Raw genomic sequence first — 19,235 nt, forward strand, 5'->3', positions numbered from 1 at the left:
TATGCGCACTCCGGGATTGTGCATTAATTGGCAATCAATGGTAATATTGTGTATTGACACGGTTCATACGTAACGCAAGTCGATAAAACACAGAAGATATGAGCAAGTAATGAAATCACGTTTATTTTTAAAAGCACTCAGAACGTTGTTAATGAAATGTACTTGTAAAATGGTTAATGAGACATATCCTTTGTGCTGTACGTCATCCTCTCAAAATTTTACACTAGGGTCATTAATAATTAATATGCGGATTGAACGCAGGATCGTACGATATTTTTCTTACCCTCAATTTCTCAATAGAAAAAATTGTTTCTCGATAATTAGTGCGTTAAGAAATGCTGAAATATTCTCACTTCTCATGCTTCCTTCGAGTGTTCATTCTATTTCTGTAGTGGTGATCAAACACCTACCTCTCAGGCCTACACCATTCCGTGCTAGATAGTAATACACCGAGCTTAAGAGTGTTCGATAAATGGTAAATACGCTCTTCCGGGATTTTATGGATCACGCGGAAAGCCATGAACATAGCAATGTTCATATTCTATCCAACTGGCTTATTCCTACGAAAGAACCACTGCCTCCTCCCTTTTTTTTCACTCGTAAATCATAAATTACGGAAGAGAGTGTAATGGTGGGGCGATGCTATCGTGAGAAGTCGAGAAGGGAATTATAATCCTCCGTGCAGACCCAACATCGGTATCTGACTCTTTGACCTTTTAACAATAAAATACAATTTTTAATTCCACTCAATCTCTTTATTTGTAATTTATTGTTCAGATTTGGCACAAATTCGCGCACTGGTGGAGTCAACGAGCATGGTGGGTGGTTCTATGTGTCCATCGTGCGAAATGCCATTCGATAAAGGAAAGAAACGTCGACTCATCGATTCGTGTGGCCACGAGAGATGCTACTCCTGTCTATTTCGAAGTGAGGCATGCCCGATATGTCGTAATATATACGAAACTAGACGAGATGATTCGGTTATACTCCAGGATGACATTGTCAATTATGACACTGGTTTCTGCTCCTCCGAGCCAGTTTCCATAATAGCAAATGAGGATTGGACTGACGACGTCTCGGCGATAAACTCCCTGTGTGGGAGTCCACGACTGAGGAACAGGAACACCAGAAATGTCAATCGTAGTGTCCACGTAAGTGTCCTTAATATTTAAAATCAAGTATTTGGTCACTTGAAGCCTCACGAATAACAAGTTACATTTTTGGTGAAGAACATGAAGTGAATGAATATTTAAGTAATCGATGACGCACACATGCTAAATATTTCTCACTGCCTACGGGTTTTTTCTTAAATCACTGGGTACGGTGTGGTCAGACATCCACCCACTGCTGTGTGACAAAGATCGCACATAAGAGGCGAATGTGTGCGTGGGTGGGTTCATTCAGTATTTGAGGACTTTTAGATTTTGTTGGTGGGAGAGAGAGACATATGTTGGCTGGTTCAATGTTCTGCTAGTTGTTTATGTAAAAAAATAGGGAACTTGCAAAGATCTTTTTCACTTTTCTAATCTCAAGTTTAAGAGACGAGCAATTTATTTGTCGTTTGCATACGGTCGAGGTGGTTCATTTTTAAACACTTTCAAATGGATAATGATGTGACACAGCCAGTTGAATGGACCAATCAGAGAATTACCCGAACCGACCTAACTCAATGTTGAGGTTCGCCTTGACCAATGGAGGACGACAACTCTCTACTCTTTTCACAAAAGACCAATGAACGTTACCTGTGACGTAGAGGGCCAAAAATTTGTATCGATAATGACGGGTTTTCCGTTAATTATCATGAGCTGTCTAGGCAATAGTTCTCCAGAATTTTTGCTGTTCAGTTATCCATATGTTACGACGGACATAGGATTAAAATTTCTAAAGCTTCCTATTCTATGAAAAACAAATAAGTTAATCTAATTTCAAGACAAATTAATGTTTTTCCATTCAGTGAACCTTAACCGATTATATATATATTTCTTTTTGATTATTTAATTTCAATTGTTCACCGATGTACCATTTATTCCATCCAACTGGAACAAAATGATAAATGTGATTGTCAAAGATATATAAAGCTCATGCATTCAATCTCGAAATCCTTTTCATGCTGTCGATATACAGTTTGGGACCTCTTGGGGAGAGAAAAGAATAAAGAAACAAATAAAATGATCACAGAAGAAAGGCATTTAATCCCTACTCCATGTAGCGTCGTCACGTAGCACTTGTGAGATACAAAGTCTTTATATCTCTTATTAGCAGGGACCGGAGAACGTCACATTTTCATCAATGATGGCAAAGGGACCAAAGGGCAAGCCGCCGGTTCTTCCGGAGTTAATTGGTTCTCAGTCTCGTCATAAGACACAAGTTATGGCTCAAAGTGAGTTTTTTCTCCCCTCTTTAGCCTTGATTTTGTTCGTTATATAATAATGCAATAGTAAAGCACTATCAATTATTTCATATAATTTTCTCAGGCTGCCCAACGCCCCCCAATCAACGGAGGCGATTCTTCTTGAGTCCCAAGAATCTGAAGAGTCCATTCACACCTCAGAGATCGAGAAGGGGTGGGGGGCCTACACCGGAACAAGGAAATGATAATCCATCAGCTCTATCAGGTAGATATATTATCTTCGTTCATTTTTTAAATGCCTTGAAATTTATTTGGCTAGATCAATCTAGGGAGATATCTGAAACTAGTCAGGCTTTCGAAGATATGTCGATAGGATCTCCTCATATTATTGACCTTATTTTAAAATAAACTATGAAATATATAATTAAATAAACGACCATTAGCCTGGATGACATCCTCATGGGAAGGTACAACTCGTTGGCCTGGTGTTGTACTAGGGAAAATCAAATCCCTGTGGAGTACAAGTCAAGGAACTGCCAGTGATGGACTGAATCAGCTCATTGATCCCCCGCGATCGAAAGCTGATAATAACAACAGACTCGTCAATGCGCCAAGAAAGAACAAAATTTTGGGCCTTGAGCAGTTCAACAGAGCAACAGGCAGGCTGATTTTTACTCACAGCGTGTTGTTTGTTTTTTTTTGGTTTTCAGCATTGGATATTCACAATTAATTGTTGAATTATGCTAAAATAAATTGAAGAGGAAAACATGAAAAAGAGACCTGAAAGGGGTCAGTTAATTTGCAACAAAAAATCCCACCTCTTTACGTACTTTATTTGAGCAATTTTCACCAATTGAATTCAATAAAATGAAGGCACACTTTTTCACCAGCATGATCAGATACTTTTACAGTTTTGAATGATGTATTGCATCGTGAAGAGTTCCCCTCGCCTTGATTACCATCACAACTCTAATGACTCAAGATTTATCCCATCTTTTCCCTCCATTCAATACTTTCGAAACCTAACGATCTCTCAACTTTCACAGATGACGAAGGAGGTAGTGTAAAGCCTCTGTCCTCGAAGAATCGAAAATCCTCGCAATCCGATCTCTATATGCGTCTGGGACTTCTCCTGGGCTCGGGACATCTTCGCACCTCGTCCGGAGTTGACAATACAGCCCTGCCTTGTTCAAATCGACCTCCCTCATCATCCCAACCCCAACAATCAGATGTCATGAGGTGCCATGAGACATCCTTGAGCAGTTTAACAAGCTATGATCAGCAGACCCTGGCTTCCACAAATACGAGTCCAGTTTCCACATTAACTGGCACATCCAGTGAAGCCGAAGTAGCAGGAGCACTGCGTACTCCGATAAAGCCCAAAGGAAAATCAAAACAAAAAACAAAAATCAAAGATTGTGACTCCGCGGGAAGTCTTGCCTCCATATCCACCTCGATATCCGCTTCAACTTCTATGTCAATGTCGATGTCAGTATCGGTTTCAGGCCTCTCGAATGGCAGTTGCAGTCCACTAACCCCGCGAAAACACTCAGCAAACCCTGAGGACGATTCTGGCCTGAAGAATCGACGGTCTTGTGCGAGAAAATCCGGTCGAGGGTCAGTCAAGCCACTAGAAACAAAAATGAGATTTCTTTCTCATCCCGTAGCCCAGCTCACCCTCAAGCCACTGTTCTTCGAAGTCCCATCAGTTGAACAAAATCCCTTATTCACAGGGCGTTTTTGGCTTCTTCAAGAGATTGAAAAGGTCATCAAGGGTTCGAGCCCTGGAATCCTCATTTCAGGGGCTCCAGGAACCGGCAAAACATCACTTATTCTTCAATTAGTGGAGCACAGTTGCTTTGGGAGGAGAAGAGAGCAATCACTGAGGGCTGAAATTGCTGAATGCGATGAAGATGAGGCCGAACAGAGCCAGCGACCGCTGCAATCAACCTTTGAAATCAATATGAAAAAAACAAATGAGAAAATCAGGGAAACAGCGTCACACGTTGTTGCTTATCACTTTTGCCAGGCCGACAACAATAACACTTGTTTAGTGCCTGATTTAATTCATTCAATAGCAGCCCAACTGTGTCAAGCTCCGCAGTTGATTGCCTACAGGGAGTATTTGTTGTCGGAGCCACATTTGCAAGGCTCATTGTCACACAGAGAGTGCACAGTGGATCCCGATCTTGCCCTGTCCAGAGGCGTTCTGGAGCCAATGTTGACTCTTAGGAAGGCTGGACGACTTCCTCAAGTCAATATGGTGATACTAATTGATGCTATTTGTGATGCTGAGTATCACAGGCCTGACAGGGGTGACACCATTGCCTCCTTTCTTACTAGACATGCACCTAATTTCCCCAGTTGGATGAAAATTATTTGCACCGTGAGAAGCGAACTTAGGGAATGTGCTAAGGCATTTCCATACACTAGAATTTGCTTGGATAAAAGTGCTAGTGGCACCGGTGGTGTTTGCATTGGTAGAGATTTGTCTGAATATATTAGTCATAGAATGGTGCAGAGCACTGTTATTCAGGCTAATGTGACGGCTAGTGTTAACGGAAAGGAGTCCTCCTGTGGAGTTAACCAAAACAGGTTCGCCACTCATCTGCTGTCCCTTGCTGGAGGCAGCTTCCTTTTTGCCAAACTCACGCTTGATCTCATTGAGAGTGGACATCTCGTAGCTAAATCTGCATCTTATAAGGTGAATTATCTGGATTATTATCGTTGGCAGATTACTTAATGAATATTACCACAATGACCAAGTGTTTCGTGATTACGTTGCAGGTTTTGCCAGTATCATTAGCGCAGATATTCCAACTACATTTTAATCTTCGATTTCCCACTGCCACGTCATTCGAAAAGGTCCAGCCTCTTCTTGGTGTCTGCTTAGCTGCCCTTTATCCACTCACACTTCCAGAAATTTTCTACTCGGTTAATTCATTGTACACGGAGCAGTTCGTTTCATGGGAGGAATTCTTACAGAGATTCAAGGTAATTTTCAGAAGCAAAATCAACATCGAGTATAAACAAATCAGTAGAAAATAATCAAATTATTTCATTGCCACAATATTTGAGGATGCGTAAGTAATGGTCGCCTGCAAACATAATTTTCCTGAAGTCACCGAGAAAGACAATAATTCATAAAATTAATAACATTAAAAACATTTTCAGATGCTCTCTGGTTTTCTTGTGAAACGTCTGGACGACACCTACATGTTCTTTCACCCCTCCTTTAGAGAGTGGTTAATTCGTCGCGATGAAAATGAATCTCCAAAATTTCTTTGCGACCTTCGCCTGGGACACACAGCAATAGCTTTTCGCCTCGCTCGCCTCGAAAGTCCCCTGTCTGGTGACAAAGTTCTGGAACTGGGCCATCACGTTCTAAAAGCTCATTTTTATCGAGGTGTAACACCCTCTTTCCCATCACGAGACCTTCAAGCCTGGTGGATGACTTCGTCGACGGAGTGCGTCTCATCAGCTCTCTCTACACTCCGCAACATCTATAGTCCCAATGTCAAAGTATCGAGATTACTCCTGCTGGCAGGAGCCTCCCCAAATCATAGAACCGAATACCTGGGTAATGCTCCAGTTCTCTGTATGTACGCACACGAGGGCTCGGTAGAAATGGTATCTCTTCTTCTCGAATTTGGTGCTGACGTCGAGCTGACAAACTCCCAGGGTTGTACGGCCCTGTCTCTCGCCTCGTCACGAGGCCACTGCGACGTTGTTCGACTTCTGGCTGGTGCTGGAGCCTCCCTGGGTCACGCTGATATCGCTGGCCAGTGTCCACTGGTCCACGCAGCTCGTCATGGACGCTTTCCAGTGGTTGGCTATCTCTTGGCTTGTGACTGGTCCATTCCTACATCCGAAAGTGACATCCATTCAGAAACAGTGTCTGAGATCCCTCGGGAGGAAGCAGCTCAACAAGCAGTCGTTGCTGCTGCCTCCCAAGGCCATGAATCAGTCGTTGAATATCTGTTGGACATGGCCAAAGTGAATATCGACGTGTCTGACACATTAATTGGTGAAACTGCACTGACAATAGCCTCGGCTCATGGATCGACAGCTACGGTATCAGCTTTGTTGACTAGAGGGGCGAATCCAACAGCTGTTAATTCCAAAGACCTGTCTCCATTGATGCTAGCAGCTAGAGAGGGCCACTGGGGAACGGCAGAGCGTCTTCTTCAGTTCGATTCATCTAGCTCAAGGGGTTCTGTTGACGGCGATGTACCAGGGCTGCTGCTGGAGCAAAAGGACAATATGGGGAGAACGGCGCTTATGATGGCGGCCTCAGAGGGTCATACCAATTTAATTGATCTATTCTTGGAGAAGGGAGCTGTACTTGAGGGCGTCGATAAAGAGGGACTGACTGCATTAGGGTGGGCATGTGTCAGGGGAAGAATTTCTGCTGTCCAATGTCTTTTGGATCATGGTGCTGATATTGGAGCTAATGACAAGACTGGCAGGACACCTCTGGATCTTGCTGCTTTTCAGGGTAATCCGAAATTGGTGCAATTATTGTTGGAGCGAGGTGCTGCTATTGAACATGTGGATTTGAATGGGATGAGGCCATTGGATAGAGCTATCGGATGTAGAAATGTACCGGTGGTGCAATGCTTTTTGAGGAGGGGTGCTAAGTTGGGGCCTGCAACCTGGGCCATGGCCCAAGGAAAGCCTGATGTACTGTTGATACTATTGAATAAATTGCTGGAGGATGGCAATGTGCTTTACAGGAAGGAAAGACTCAAGGAAGCTTCTCACAGGTATGCCTATGCATTGAGAAAGTTTCCTGGAGCACCTGAGCAGGTTCACGATGCACAGAGCCAGGAAGAGAGCAACATGATCCTTCATCTGCCAACGTTTACACAATTGAAGTTAAATTTTTTGCTCAATCTCAGCAGGTGTAAACGTAAAATGAATGTAAATATTTCAAGTTCAAGTTATTTTCTATTTTCTTTTTTCAGGAAATTATTTTTACATTTCTTTTTCATTGTAGGAGTTTGAAGAAGCTGTGGAGCTGGCAGATGAAGCTTTAAATATCCGTCCATCATCCTATGAAGCTTTTTATGCTCGTGCGAAGGCTAGGGTCGATTTGGGACATTATGAAGACGCTCTAATTGATGTTCAAGAGGCTCTACAAATAGCACCAGTTAACAATCGACAAGACCGACGTGTTTTGTGTGCCCTGAAAGATGAGATAGTGTCGAGAATAGAGGGGACCGGAATTGGATGCAGCAAAACAGTCGTTGACGTGACTTCCAGGAGATTCAGGGCATCTGTGGATACGCTGACCGAGCTTTAGAATTCCTCTCTGCATATGGCCTCGTTCGACAGCTTTTCGATCGATATTTACGATTGAAGGAGGGAGAACGCGCATGTGCGGATATCGTTGAAACCTATTTATTATTGATGATTCTCTACTTTGTTAATTATTGAAGCTTCCAATCTATTCCAAAGCTTTGCAAAAAAAATTGAGAAATTGTTCTTAAGATATTTTAATTGAATTAAATTATGAATTACGTTTTTTTATTGCTCTCAATTCGCTCATTCGATTATAAATCGAACGCAGATTATTGATGATGATTTATACGTATCGTGTATCATACGCACAACACAACTGATTCTGTTTTGATTGGTTTTTTCTTTTCAAACCGCGGTAATCGGAGAAAGTGAGATATTTTATCGTTTCATTTTTCAGTATTTGTTTCGAATTTTAAGAGTCCTAGATATTTAATGGAATGGTGAATATTCGATGCTTAAGATGCAACAATTATCAGTATCAATTGTAGATTATTATTCAAATGTAATAAATTCACAAGAGAAAAAGAAATTATATTGTGTCACATTACCTTTTAATGAAGAACGTTTTTATTGAGAATAAAGAAAACAATCATAAAACTAATCTATTTTTCTCATCTAACCTTGTGCCATATATTTATTCAATTAATTCTTTTGATTTTTTTTTCTTTTTCAACAAGTGTGATTGATAAACACTCTACACGGAGGTGTATCACGGAAAAGGTTTACTCTATGCCCGCAGAGTTAATGATACTTATGCCTAATTACACGTGACGAATGTGGTTACCTCATGTTTCATGAAGACTAAGGGGAATGATCACGGAAAAGAATTTCAAGACACTGTTGGGAATCGCGGATGAGAATTATTGGTTGCATCTCAGGTAGAATAGCCAATGCTCATGATTAATAAAATTCAATTGTACACCCAGTGGATTAATTTATTCAAATCTAGAGAAACCTTTGTTGAGTATTCAAATTAATTCAGTTATTCCGGTAATATCTTTGATGCCGGCTGTTTTATGCCAGGAGAATGCAAAATTTTGAAATAATGTACAAAACGTTGTTCTTCTGAACCTCTCTCATCTACCTCTATAATATTTATCACAATGTTTTCAGTTGAGATTATCCAAGTACTATGGATAATGTACTTGTGAAATACTTTTCTACTGTAGCTCAACACTGTACCGTGATGTGTACCAACTCGTAAAAGTTATCTGGATAGCCTTAAGCTATTTTTCATTTGTCGAACATCAGAGGCATTCAATTTGAAATAATCAAAGTAGATAAAAATAATAGGAAAAATTAACAACGATTTTTAAATTTAACTTTGATATTCCAAAGTGAGGATTTCATTCGAATAATTCTCATTCGATTCAAATATAAATATCTCAGTGGGTGGATGGCTTTAATTGGCTCATTGCCATAAACTGTCTTCGCCGCGTAATTTGTGTATCGTGTCCAACACGATAACCTTTGAAGAGAACTCATCAGTTCAACTTATTGTTCCGACGAATGGAAAATTAATTTTTAATAATCTGGAATTTTCATCATTGAAGGAAATCGGTGGGATTCCCCGGGCCAAACTATTGCCCTTTGTACGTATCTTTATTTTGATAGCCCTGTACGTAACCAGAGGCATCGGGTATATCCTTTCTTCCGGCGATTCCTTTGCCCTTTCCTGTTTCGTCGAAACGCTGTTTGTGAGAGCCCGTGTACTTAGTGACATCCGTCAGTCTGTCAACTGCTGAGGCTGCTTTAGGACTCTGCAATTTCAATGAAACAAGAAATAAAAATTCTTTCTCATTTTTAAAATCAACGAACAACGAATTCAAGTACTAACAACCGTTGAAGCTGTGATTCCAGGTGGTCCACAATGTGCCATTTTACTCTTAATATCCGTGAGTTCAATTTTTTTCGCCTTTGCTAATTCTTCTAAAAATGCTTTGTACTGCTCCATACTCAACTTCATTGATCTAAAAGTAATTTGTAATTAACAAAATGAATCTGTGCAATTGTTAAGTTCAATATTTCTACATCAACTACTTCAAAATTTCATGAATGTTTTTTTCTTTGTCACTCACTTTTGTTTCTTAAAATAAATTCCTGTGTCAGTAGTAGTGATTTTCTTTCCGTCAATGACTTTCGCCTGCTTCATCCATTTATCGCTCTGGCTCAAGGTAATATGTTTACCATCGCTTTTAGTATCTCCAAACTTGGAAAAAGCTTTGAAATTGGCTCCTATCGATAAACTACTCCCTGTCGCCGTCGTTCCTGTTGCTGATGCAGGGGACGGGCTTCCGGGCGCCGACTTCTCCGTTCCATTTTCAATTTTCACATTTGCAATCTCATTACTCATATTCTCCACGGAATTGTTGGTACCATTTGCCGGCTTTTCGTTTTCCATGATAATCTGTAAAATTGAGACAGAAAAAAAAAGTCGTTAAATCTTCAAACGCACGCAAACCGGAAATAGAAAATGATTTAACGCTCTCACTGGGCTACGAAGGCCGCGATTATTTCATATCTATAAATAGATGATTTACGTGAGTTATTCGTTGACTCTATTAACACAGGTTAATTACTTCCAAAACCTTGGCATGCAAGTAAATGATTTTCTAATTCACCGAAAATTGATTTTTGATTTCAAACAAAAAGTATGCGGCGACCACTGTTTCTATCGGACTCACAACTCGTATCTGTTGATAACCGATTTGTATATATGACAACAGCTGTAGTGTCTAGATACTCTGGAGTTTGTGGGAACGAATAAAAATCTGGGCATGCGGAGAGCGCATGTGTTATATTGATCCTCATTGCGCGATACGCAATAGCGAGAAGAAAAGTGGGAGGACCTCACAACCTGTATTGTCGAAAACCACCCCTAGGCCTGTCATTATGTACTCCATTTCACTCTATTATTTATTTATGGAATGTTTGTTTTGTCTGTACTCAGCTGAAGGGGAGGCACATTTAGAAAATACTCGCCCCGGGGTGAAGGTATCATCAGATAAAGAGCTCATATAGGTGTTTACAGAGATTGTTTAACAATTCATCGACCCCAAAATGTAAAGAACAATTCCCCCCACAAATGCCTGATTTTTTTTCTTTAATAAGTAAAAAGATAATGAACAAAATAATTAAGTAAAAGGGATGGTTAAGTTGATTGTCTAAGTACTCAAAAAGCTCAACGAATTTCGGATAAAATATCCTCCCTTGCAATTTACGCCTCACAAAGAATCTTCTTCGTTTGTTGTTTTTCAACCTGTCAAGTGTCAACAATACAATAATGAATTATTCAGATGATGTCACGATTGCATAACACACTGGAACAGGTGATGACGCGGTGATACACAGCGCGGTGAAAAACACGGTTCTCAAATCACTTGATTGATTTATCGGGATATCCGTTGATTTATCAATATATTAATCCACTTATATGTGCACAACATGCGTTGGATTTATGTCAGCGGATTACCATTTGATTGTTCATTGGGGCTTGAGAAAATAGTGAATTTAGCTGAACGAAGTTTACCTAGATATTGGCGACTGCGCCTGGACAGAACAGACTTGACTACTGAATTGAGGTGTTGAACGAATGCGGCTTCCCTCTGGTTGTTCCATCCCCACTACCCACGTTCAACTTCTCCCTAAATAGTCGATTAATAGTTAATTTATTATACTTTTAAAGCAATGCGTGCTATTTATTTAATGGGAAACAAAATAGAATTTTCTCATTTGAAATCGGTCGTTAATCGTGCATTAGTCGTTTGTGTTTTATCAATTTTTTGTCAGGCCGACATTGAAAATGTTTATAAAGAGTTAATCAATGCTTCTCGAAATATTGTTTGTCCATAGTCCATTTGATATAGCATATTAAGTAACTGTTGAAGGTTGCATTTCGCTGCATGGTTGAAGGTAAAAGACATGCGCTATCTACTGCCTAGTCAAGGGCGTGAAGAAAGTTGATGAGTATTCCGTCATTTGCTATTAATAAACCATTTAACATTATCCCAGAAAGCAATATAATTTATACATCAGTCTCTATGTCGGCATCGCTTCTATTTAACCCAGGGGGATTATGAGTATCGATTTAACAACATTGAGTTAATGACGGTGGGTGAATCATTGATGTAGTGAAAGGGAAGACCGTGGAAAACTTGATATTGACTTTTTCAAAATCGAGTAATTTCGGTGGAGAATTTTCTATTTCTTCCAATTCACATATTTCTTGTTGATCTTGCGGAGATAAATATTCTGCAAAATTTGCGGAAGTCACAGTGTGGCCATTGATTTGGGAATTGGTATAAAAAATTCAATTATCGAATCACTCCTGTACTTGACACAATCATCTCCAGGAAGTTGATCCCATCGTCTATAATTGACGGAATGCGCCACATTATTTTTGCATGTATACTGGGGTCACAGTTTATATGAGTTAGTCATTTAGGATAGGGCTGAAAACAGGAAATCCACCCTCCTACAAATATCATATAACTGGTATTTCTGCACTTGTTGCTCACGACATGCAAAACAGTTGTCTTTTGTTGAGCGTCACGAGACAGGTGGTTGCTCTGATAGCACGAAATGCTTAAAAATCGATTTTCGAACTCTAATAAAAAAAAACTTACAGGAAAGTAAATAAAGGGTTTCAAATGACGAAAAGCACAAATTGAATATTATGACTAAACTGAAATAATTAAGTGGAATGATATATAATGTAGAACCATGATCATAATCGCCTCAATATCAATGTCCACGACCAATTGGCGTCACGTATTTCTGACGTTATTGATTAGTTGTGTTAAAATTGAATTCCCGGGGAGAATTTAAACTGTGTTACCGCCGTTCTCCGCACATAGTACGGGCGTCACTAGCTGTCAGATCCCTGAACCCCTCCCGTCTCTATCATGTGCACCAGCTGTAGATTTCTAGGTCATCGCGAATACGTATAATCAGCCGTATTCGCATGCCAACTATGAAGCTCTGCGAGAACACCTGTTATCGTTTATTTTAACTTGAACATAGTTGTGAAATTCTTCTTTATTTTGCGAACACTCACATTAACGGAATCGCAAGCTTATATATTATATGCGAGCTGCAAAACAAGGGAGATTTTTTGGCATTGACAGGTGAGTGGAATGTTTATCTTATCATTCTTTCCAATAAAATTTAGGAAATATTTATACATATCGTACAAGCTGCACACTTCTATTGATAATAGTGAATTTGAGATGAAATATTGTCTGAGAAAAGTTAAAATTTATATTAATTTAATCTATGCCATTTATATGGTAGGAAAAGTTAGTTAATAATTTACAAGAGATAAGAATTCCTCAATTCATCATAGTCGATACTCATAATGTCATATTTTTCAATGATCTTCAGTAATTAACGTAACTTCAAATTGGTATTAATTATGTTTCATTATTAAACTCAGTGCTGTTTACCCTATCAACTAATTTTTATTATCTATTGTTGAGTGATAACAATGAGATAAGCATTGACTGCTTATCATTGTATTGTTGGGTAACGTATTCTATCGTTAACGTCTTTCACAATTCAGGCCATTTTTTCAGTGAGTATAGAATGATCTTGGAAGTTTGCCATTTTACACCGAAATATCAACGATCTTTCGAAAATAGTGCAATTTAGTCTTTAGTTCTTCTCGTTATTTCTTCGGACAAAAATGACTCTTAAATAATTATTTTCAATAGCACCGAAAAATACGTATTAAGCGGTGATGGATACGGTGAAAGGATTTGTCAACGAGACATTCAAAGATAAGGAGCCCTGGAAGATTGTTGCAATAACAACGGGCTCAGTCTTGAGTGCGGTCTGGCTATGGAACTTTTTGGATCAAGACGAGAGTGTCGTAGAGCGAGGAAAAAAAAAGATATTTCAATTACTCAGACGGCTTCCGCTAGTTCGTGATAAAATAAAAAACGAATTGGATGGGATGAAGTGCACATTTGAGAGGGAGTCCTTGAAGAGAGTGAAGGATATTGACTTTGTCACCAAACTGCCACTCAATGGTTTAACTCACGAAGAAATCCTTGACGCAGTTAAGAGGCTCATCAAACTGGGTAATTCAATATATTTCATATATATATGGTTATTCAAGATTCTTAATGTTAAAGCTTCTATTGGAGTCCCATTTCACCTGAATTTTCCATATATTCTCAAATGAAATTTTTAAAAAATGGAAAGAGTATTTATCTATTATTTCTTTGCTAGCAAATAAAGTAGCATGCTTGGATATCTTTAAAGATAATCTTTGTAATTTACAGCTGATAATGCGAAAATTTCTCATCTTTCAGGTGAATTTGACTGGCAACATGGTAGAGTGTCAGGCGCTGTTTACAGACACGACGAAAAACTTATTAAATTAATGTCTGATGTTTATGGAATTGCTTCTTACACGAATCCGCTACACCCAGACATATTTCCCGGTGTTTGTAAGATGGAGGCCGAAGTTGTAAGAATTTCATGTCGACTATTTCATGGAGATGAAGCATCTTGTGGAACTGTGAGTTTATTTTATTTACCAATGAAAACTGGAAAATAAGTAGTGGACATATTGTTTCAAATTAACTTTACCATAATCACTCACTTGATTTTTTGAGATTTTTGTTGATAATTGGTACACTTCTTCATTTCAGATGACAACTGGAGGGACAGAATCTATTCTATTAGCTTGTAAGGCTTACAGGGATTATGCAAAAGCAGTTAAGGGAATCACAAGGCCAGAAATGGTAGTTCCATCAACTGCTCACTCTGCTTTTGACAAAGCCGCTCAATATTTAAAAATCAGAGTGCGAACAGTGCCGATAAATCCGAACAGCTTCACTGTCAAGATCAATGACATGGAGAGGGCTATAAATAAGAATACAATTATGGTAATACAGTCTTGAAAAATATGGTGTTTACAGGCATCTAATAATATATTTTTTTAGCTTGTTGGATCGACGCCGAATTTTCCTTATGGTACTTTTGACAATATTGAGGCGATCTCAGAGCTCGGCGTCAAGTATAATATTCCAGTGCATGTTGATGCATGCCTGGGTGGATTCCTGCTCTGTTTTATGCCTGATGCTGGCTTCAGTGTACCAACGTTTGACTTCAAGTTGCCAGGAGTGACTAGTATCTCGGCCGACACTCATAAGGTACTTAAATAACAATTTATGGGATTATTTATCAACTAGTTGAATTATTTTTGGCTTAAACTCATCTTTGAACTCGCAAAAACATGAGAAAAACATTAAATTCAAAGAGCCAGTTCTAAAAGTGGAACTTTGGAGTTTTCTCTGTGTACCCAGAATACGTGAATCAATTTTCATTTCATTATTGAATTGAAAAATAATTTTTATGTCTGTAGTATGGATATTCACCGAAAGGCTCATCAGTAATCCTCTACAGAAATACAGAATACAGGCACTATCAATTCACTATAACAACAGACTGGCCAGGCGGTATTTACGGTTCACCAACTGTCAATGGTTCACGTACTGGTGGAATAATTGCTGCCTGTTGGGCCTCACTCATGAGCTTTGGATACAACGGCTACTTGGAGTCAACGAAGAAAATTATTGAAACTACGCGATACATAGAAAACGAGTACGTCATCAATGAAACTCTCAAATTAGCCTCCCTCCTCGATATTCATTGATCATTTTTTAATTAAATTAATTTTCAGACTGAGGAAAATTGATGGTATCTTCATCCTTGGTACTCCAGCTACCTCTGTTATCGCCCTTGGTTCCCATCAATTCCACATTTATCGACTATCTGAGGCCCTTATTACCAAGGGATGGAATCTCAATGTCCTTCAGTTCCCCAGTGCCATTCACCTTTGCGTTACTCATGTTCACACTCAGTCCGGTATTGCGGATGAATTTTTGCAGGATGTCAGAGATATTCTCATAGAGATTAAGAAGCATCCTGAAGATCCCGTCGAAGGAATGGTATGTGCACGTTTTTTTTTCACAAAATTACATCTGTATGAAACCCCCAATATTCACCCAATCATCTTCAGAATGCATCATTTTCAGAAAAAATGTAAATGTTGAAAACTTAAATGTTTCTTTTTTGTTTAATCGTAGTTCGCGATGTATGGCATGAGTCAGACCATCGCCGATCGGGCTGTGGTGGAGGATTTGACCCGGTGCTTCATAGATTCTATGTACTTCACTCCTCTCAAAGAAATCGAAGAAGAAATGAATTAAATCTGTTTTATGCTATCGTAAATTTTGATAACTATAGTCACTGTATTGTTTTTATACTAATAAAAATGTTCTCCATTTTTTTAATTCCCTGTATTAGTTATTTGTGTCTCCTTAAAATGAACAATTGATTATTCCTTTGATCCACGGAACAATTTTGCTCTTGCTCTTGCTTTGACTCTTCTTGGTACTATGTAACACACGTACATGATCTTCACCCCCCCCCCCCTCACCGGTGCTGCCCTCCTTGCACTTGAACTGTTGATGAGATCGGTTTGGAACCCCTCAAACAGTCCTCACCGTGTAGTTGCATTCCGACTGCAATTGAACATCAAGGAAATTCGTCATGAGAGTGACACAATCCTATTGTCCACCGATTTTTCCTTCATATTTTAACTCTCATGGCAGACGTACAGAGCCGGAATTTAATAATTCAGTAATGACTTTCATTAATCGCATACGTGAATACATCTAAGTAATTTAGTGTTTTTGTCAGTGAATGCTTTTCCGTTATTTCGCGAGAAAATACAAGATGGATGCGGGGAACCGCGGTGTTGAGAGGGGGGGTACAGGGAGTGAGCGACCGTGCCTTTGTCACCAAACTGGCACTCAGTGGTTTGACTCACGAGCAGGTCCTTAACGAAGGTAAGAGCACAGCAAATTGGTGAATTGAATACTTTTCCTATTTGCGGTTATCCAAGTCCTTTGGATATTTTATCATCAGTGAGATGATCTGCTGCTTTTGTACTTGAACGGCAGGGCATTTATTTGAGTTTCAGGTGGTGTTTACAAACACGACGCACCGGCAAGCGGACTAGCGGACATATTGCCTAGTGTTTGCAAAATGGCGACTGGAGTTGTGAGCATCTCATGCAGCTCTATTTTATTTTCCAATAAATCCAGGAAAATAGGTAGTGGAGATGGTATGTTGTTTTGAATTGTATTTGTAATCAACCTCACGTTTCGAGGTAATAGAATGTATGGCTATCTATGCCGAATTATAAACCATATTGATGGATTTAGCCTCACGGAATAACGTGAAGTAGAATCGATTGATGGATCAATCAATTCCAGTTCATTCTTTAAAATAAGGATAATCATGAATATAAAAGAAGTAGAATATTAATTCGTTATTTGAATTATTGAACATGAGAAAGGTTTCGTAGATTTAAAAGTTGCCTTTACGATCTTAATAAGAGTTTTTCTGTTAATTCCATTACTTTTGATTAATGATGTAGGGGAGTCATGTCAAGGGCTTCGTGCCGAGCAGTGCATGTGTTGGATAATACCAAAGGCTACCCCGGAAAATTAACAATGATTTGATAATTACTAAAGCACATGACAAAAGAGGTGACAAAGCTGTGCGTGATGAGTGCTATTAGATGAGGGACATGGACTTTTAGAGCTGATTCAGGAGATAAAAAGGGTGAGTAATGAAAACAAAGGCATCTAGAATAATTTTGCAGTATTGAAAGTCGTAAAAGCGATATTCCTATCTCTCAAACTTCATTAAAATATTCTGGAATTACCCAAAATCCTATTAACTAAAATAAGGACCCATTACTTGAGGACATAGTTGATATGTGATATCACACGATAATATTTCAACGAATTAATAACCTGAGACTTAAAGATTTATCCTCTCCATTTCAACTGGCTTTCGTAAACAAAAAAATTATAAGGTAACAAGATGATCATTCATTAATATTAAAGAAACAATTATTCTTCACTTGAGAACAACATAATGGCTTTAATTAGGACTTTATTAGACTCAAAGAGAGAAAGCCTTCTCTCACGTAAATAAATATTCGACAGAAAACAATTCTCGACGTATCACTAAGCTATTCATTTAATTTCAAAACTGTCTATAAATGCCAATCCGTTGGAAAAGCCAAGTTGGAGAAATCGCGTATTTCACGTCGGTAAAATTTTGATTAACTATCGAATTTTTTCAATTCACGATAACCGGCGAGTGCTCTCAATATTGAGACAGAAAAAAATTGGTCGGAGCGTGTCAAGTCCGTAGGGCCATATCTATCCATCGTCACGTACGTTCTCCCAGTGAGGATCTTCCTCCGTAGAATAGATTCACGTAATTGAATCAATTAAAGTCCTCTCAGTGCTCTGATCTCCAACCATTCGGTGCTCATTCGGAACTTCCTACAGTGAATGAGAAGTAATTAATTTCTACGTTTAAATCCATTTTCAAAGTAATACAGAAGTGTCTTGCGGCAGTTGTGGGAATCAGCGACATCAATGAATTCTGCTTTGATGGGGTTGATGCTTAAACCGTAAATTTTGAAGCTGGTTTGCATGAATTATGCAAGTGGCGCGTGCAACTTGTAAACAGTTTGCGGTGAGGAAGGGGGCTTGTTTGTATCTGGCGATTTGACGTGTAATCCCACCTCCTGGACAGCTGCCAGCTCAGAACATTCAGATATCCGAAGTCCCATTCTAGTTTTATTCATTCAGGAAAAAAAATTCTGGGGTGCGAATATATCCGGCGGTGTTCATCCTTTTTCATCTCGCTTTTTATTGATAATTAACGTATCGGAAGATAAATTTTTAATCTTCAAATACAGTCTGTACATCTGTAGATTTACTACCCGGCCATTTGTGGCGTCATTTGCCTTCAGGAGATTCAAATCAATAAGGACTTTTTGACACTGTTGATTCACTTGAAACTAATGGGCGCTCGTAGCCCTATTTTTATTTTTAGTCCTCCAATAATTACAGAGTTTGGGTCATCACTGGGACTAGATATTCATCTCGGTGAGGATGGATCAATGTTTTTTCTTGGGTATGAGAATTCGTAGTTGAGAGGTAACACACACTGATGTATTTTCTACTTGTCATGCCTTGTGGGTGTTAATCCATTCTCCTGAACATGCGGGACCTCATATCTCTCTATTTTTTCAATTTCTGTTTTTTCATGAGTTGAAATGCTCGTTAAAAATGACGAATTTTTTGCGTAATTGTTGAGTAAAATGTCATTTTAATGATATGTAATTTCTCCAGAACGTTTAGTGTCTAATTCGAAGCGTCTGTCAACAATTGAAAATCAGGATTCCTCGATATTGTTGATCAGTATGATCATATAATACAACATTCCCGAAGGAAATCATAAGCAAAACAGTCTCTCGATAGGATATAGTCAATTTATTATTCTCATTATGGACAATACAAGAGCAATTACCCACTTATGCCAATTTTTTCATATCAGATACAAATAGCTTTGATTCATCTCCTCGCTCTCGATAGGTTCATCGTTGAATAGATTAATTGACATACAATTGAAACCTACTCCTAATGATAGAAAACCGAACATTCTGTTAGAATCCAACTCCGGAGATTAATTTGTAAAA

The 19,235-nt window shown here is 39.0% G+C and overlaps 4 protein-coding genes across 14 annotated transcripts in view; 3 read left to right on the plus strand and 1 right to left on the minus strand.

Moving 5' to 3' along the window:
• The window catches only part of LOC135165909 (protein TANC2), a 29,107-nt gene extending 20,606 nt beyond the window's left edge, over positions 1 to 8,501 (plus strand). For 3 of the 6 annotated variants that reach the window (XM_064127723.1, XM_064127731.1, XM_064127707.1), the window contains 8 exons: positions 778 to 1,151; positions 2,260 to 2,380; positions 2,475 to 2,615; positions 2,794 to 3,009; positions 3,397 to 5,054; positions 5,138 to 5,344; positions 5,525 to 7,273; positions 7,350 to 8,501. In XM_064127723.1, the coding sequence (XP_063983793.1) occupies positions 778 to 1,151; positions 2,260 to 2,380; positions 2,475 to 2,615; positions 2,794 to 3,009; positions 3,397 to 5,054; positions 5,138 to 5,344; positions 5,525 to 7,273; positions 7,350 to 7,655 (4,772 nt within the window). In that variant the 3' untranslated portion in view covers positions 7,656 to 8,501. Of the gene's footprint in view, positions 1 to 83; positions 697 to 777; positions 1,152 to 2,259; positions 2,381 to 2,474; positions 2,616 to 2,793; positions 3,010 to 3,396; positions 5,055 to 5,137; positions 5,345 to 5,524; positions 7,274 to 7,349 lie in introns of those variants that run through there. The other 3 variants (XM_064127741.1, XM_064127715.1, XM_064127749.1) reach the window with 3 other exon arrangements.
• Positions 8,199 to 11,326, minus strand: Ringer (ringmaker). 6 transcript variants are annotated; one of them, XM_064127870.1, is made up of 4 exons: positions 11,184 to 11,326; positions 9,733 to 10,061; positions 9,492 to 9,624; positions 8,199 to 9,414 (listed from the first exon to the last, which is right to left on the minus strand). In XM_064127870.1, exons 2-4 carry the CDS (start codon positions 10,053 to 10,055, stop codon positions 9,235 to 9,237), a joined length of 636 nt encoding a protein of 211 aa, XP_063983940.1. In that variant the 5' UTR covers positions 10,056 to 10,061; positions 11,184 to 11,326; the 3' UTR covers positions 8,199 to 9,234. The 6 variants fall into 6 exon arrangements, with proteins under 6 accessions (XP_063983940.1, XP_063983930.1, XP_063983921.1 ...); XM_064127860.1 differs by having other exon boundaries at positions 9,495 to 9,624; positions 11,127 to 11,221; XM_064127851.1 differs by having other exon boundaries at positions 11,127 to 11,216.
• A 1,241-nt stretch (positions 11,327 to 12,567) lies between these two features.
• On the plus strand, positions 12,568 to 15,957 carry LOC135165956 (sphingosine-1-phosphate lyase). The gene is made up of 8 exons (XM_064127798.1): positions 12,568 to 12,780; positions 13,366 to 13,734; positions 13,969 to 14,177; positions 14,311 to 14,547; positions 14,605 to 14,814; positions 15,027 to 15,265; positions 15,345 to 15,612; positions 15,751 to 15,957. Exons 2-8 carry the CDS (start codon positions 13,392 to 13,394, stop codon positions 15,871 to 15,873), a joined length of 1,629 nt encoding a protein of 542 aa, XP_063983868.1. The 5' UTR covers positions 12,568 to 12,780; positions 13,366 to 13,391; the 3' UTR covers positions 15,874 to 15,957.
• Positions 15,958 to 16,188: 231 nt separating this feature from the next.
• LOC135169410 (tachykinin-like peptides receptor 99D) overlaps positions 16,189 to 19,235 on the plus strand; it is a 77,083-nt gene continuing 74,036 nt past the window's right edge. The window contains exons 1-3 of the mRNA XM_064134390.1: positions 16,189 to 16,515; positions 16,650 to 16,793; positions 17,109 to 17,296. The gene's annotated coding sequence lies outside the window, so the exon portion shown is untranslated. The remainder of the gene's footprint in view (positions 16,516 to 16,649; positions 16,794 to 17,108; positions 17,297 to 19,235) is intronic.

Source organism: Diachasmimorpha longicaudata, chromosome 1 (assembly GCF_034640455.1).
Source record: "Diachasmimorpha longicaudata isolate KC_UGA_2023 chromosome 1, iyDiaLong2, whole genome shotgun sequence".
Taxonomy (NCBI): domain Eukaryota; kingdom Metazoa; phylum Arthropoda; class Insecta; order Hymenoptera; family Braconidae; genus Diachasmimorpha; species Diachasmimorpha longicaudata.

Bases quoted from the DNA above. Each gene is read 5' to 3' on its own strand.
- LOC135165956 (XM_064127798.1), top strand. From the start codon at position 13,392: ATGGATACGGTGAAAGGATTTGTCAACGAGACATTCAAAGATAAGGAG. The intron at 13,735-13,968 runs GTAATTCAATAT...CTCATCTTTCAG, and splicing joins TAAGAGGCTCATCAAACTGG to GTGAATTTGACTGGCAACAT. The intron at 14,815-15,026 runs GTACTTAAATAA...TTATGTCTGTAG, and splicing joins TCTCGGCCGACACTCATAAG to TATGGATATTCACCGAAAGG.
- Ringer (XM_064127851.1), bottom strand. The intron at 9,625-9,732 runs GTGAGTGACAAA...AATTACTTTTAG, and splicing joins ATTTATTTTAAGAAACAAAA to ATCAATGAAGTTGAGTATGG. The intron at 9,415-9,491 runs GTTAGTACTTGA...TTGAAATTGCAG, and splicing joins GAATCACAGCTTCAACGGTT to AGTCCTAAAGCAGCCTCAGC.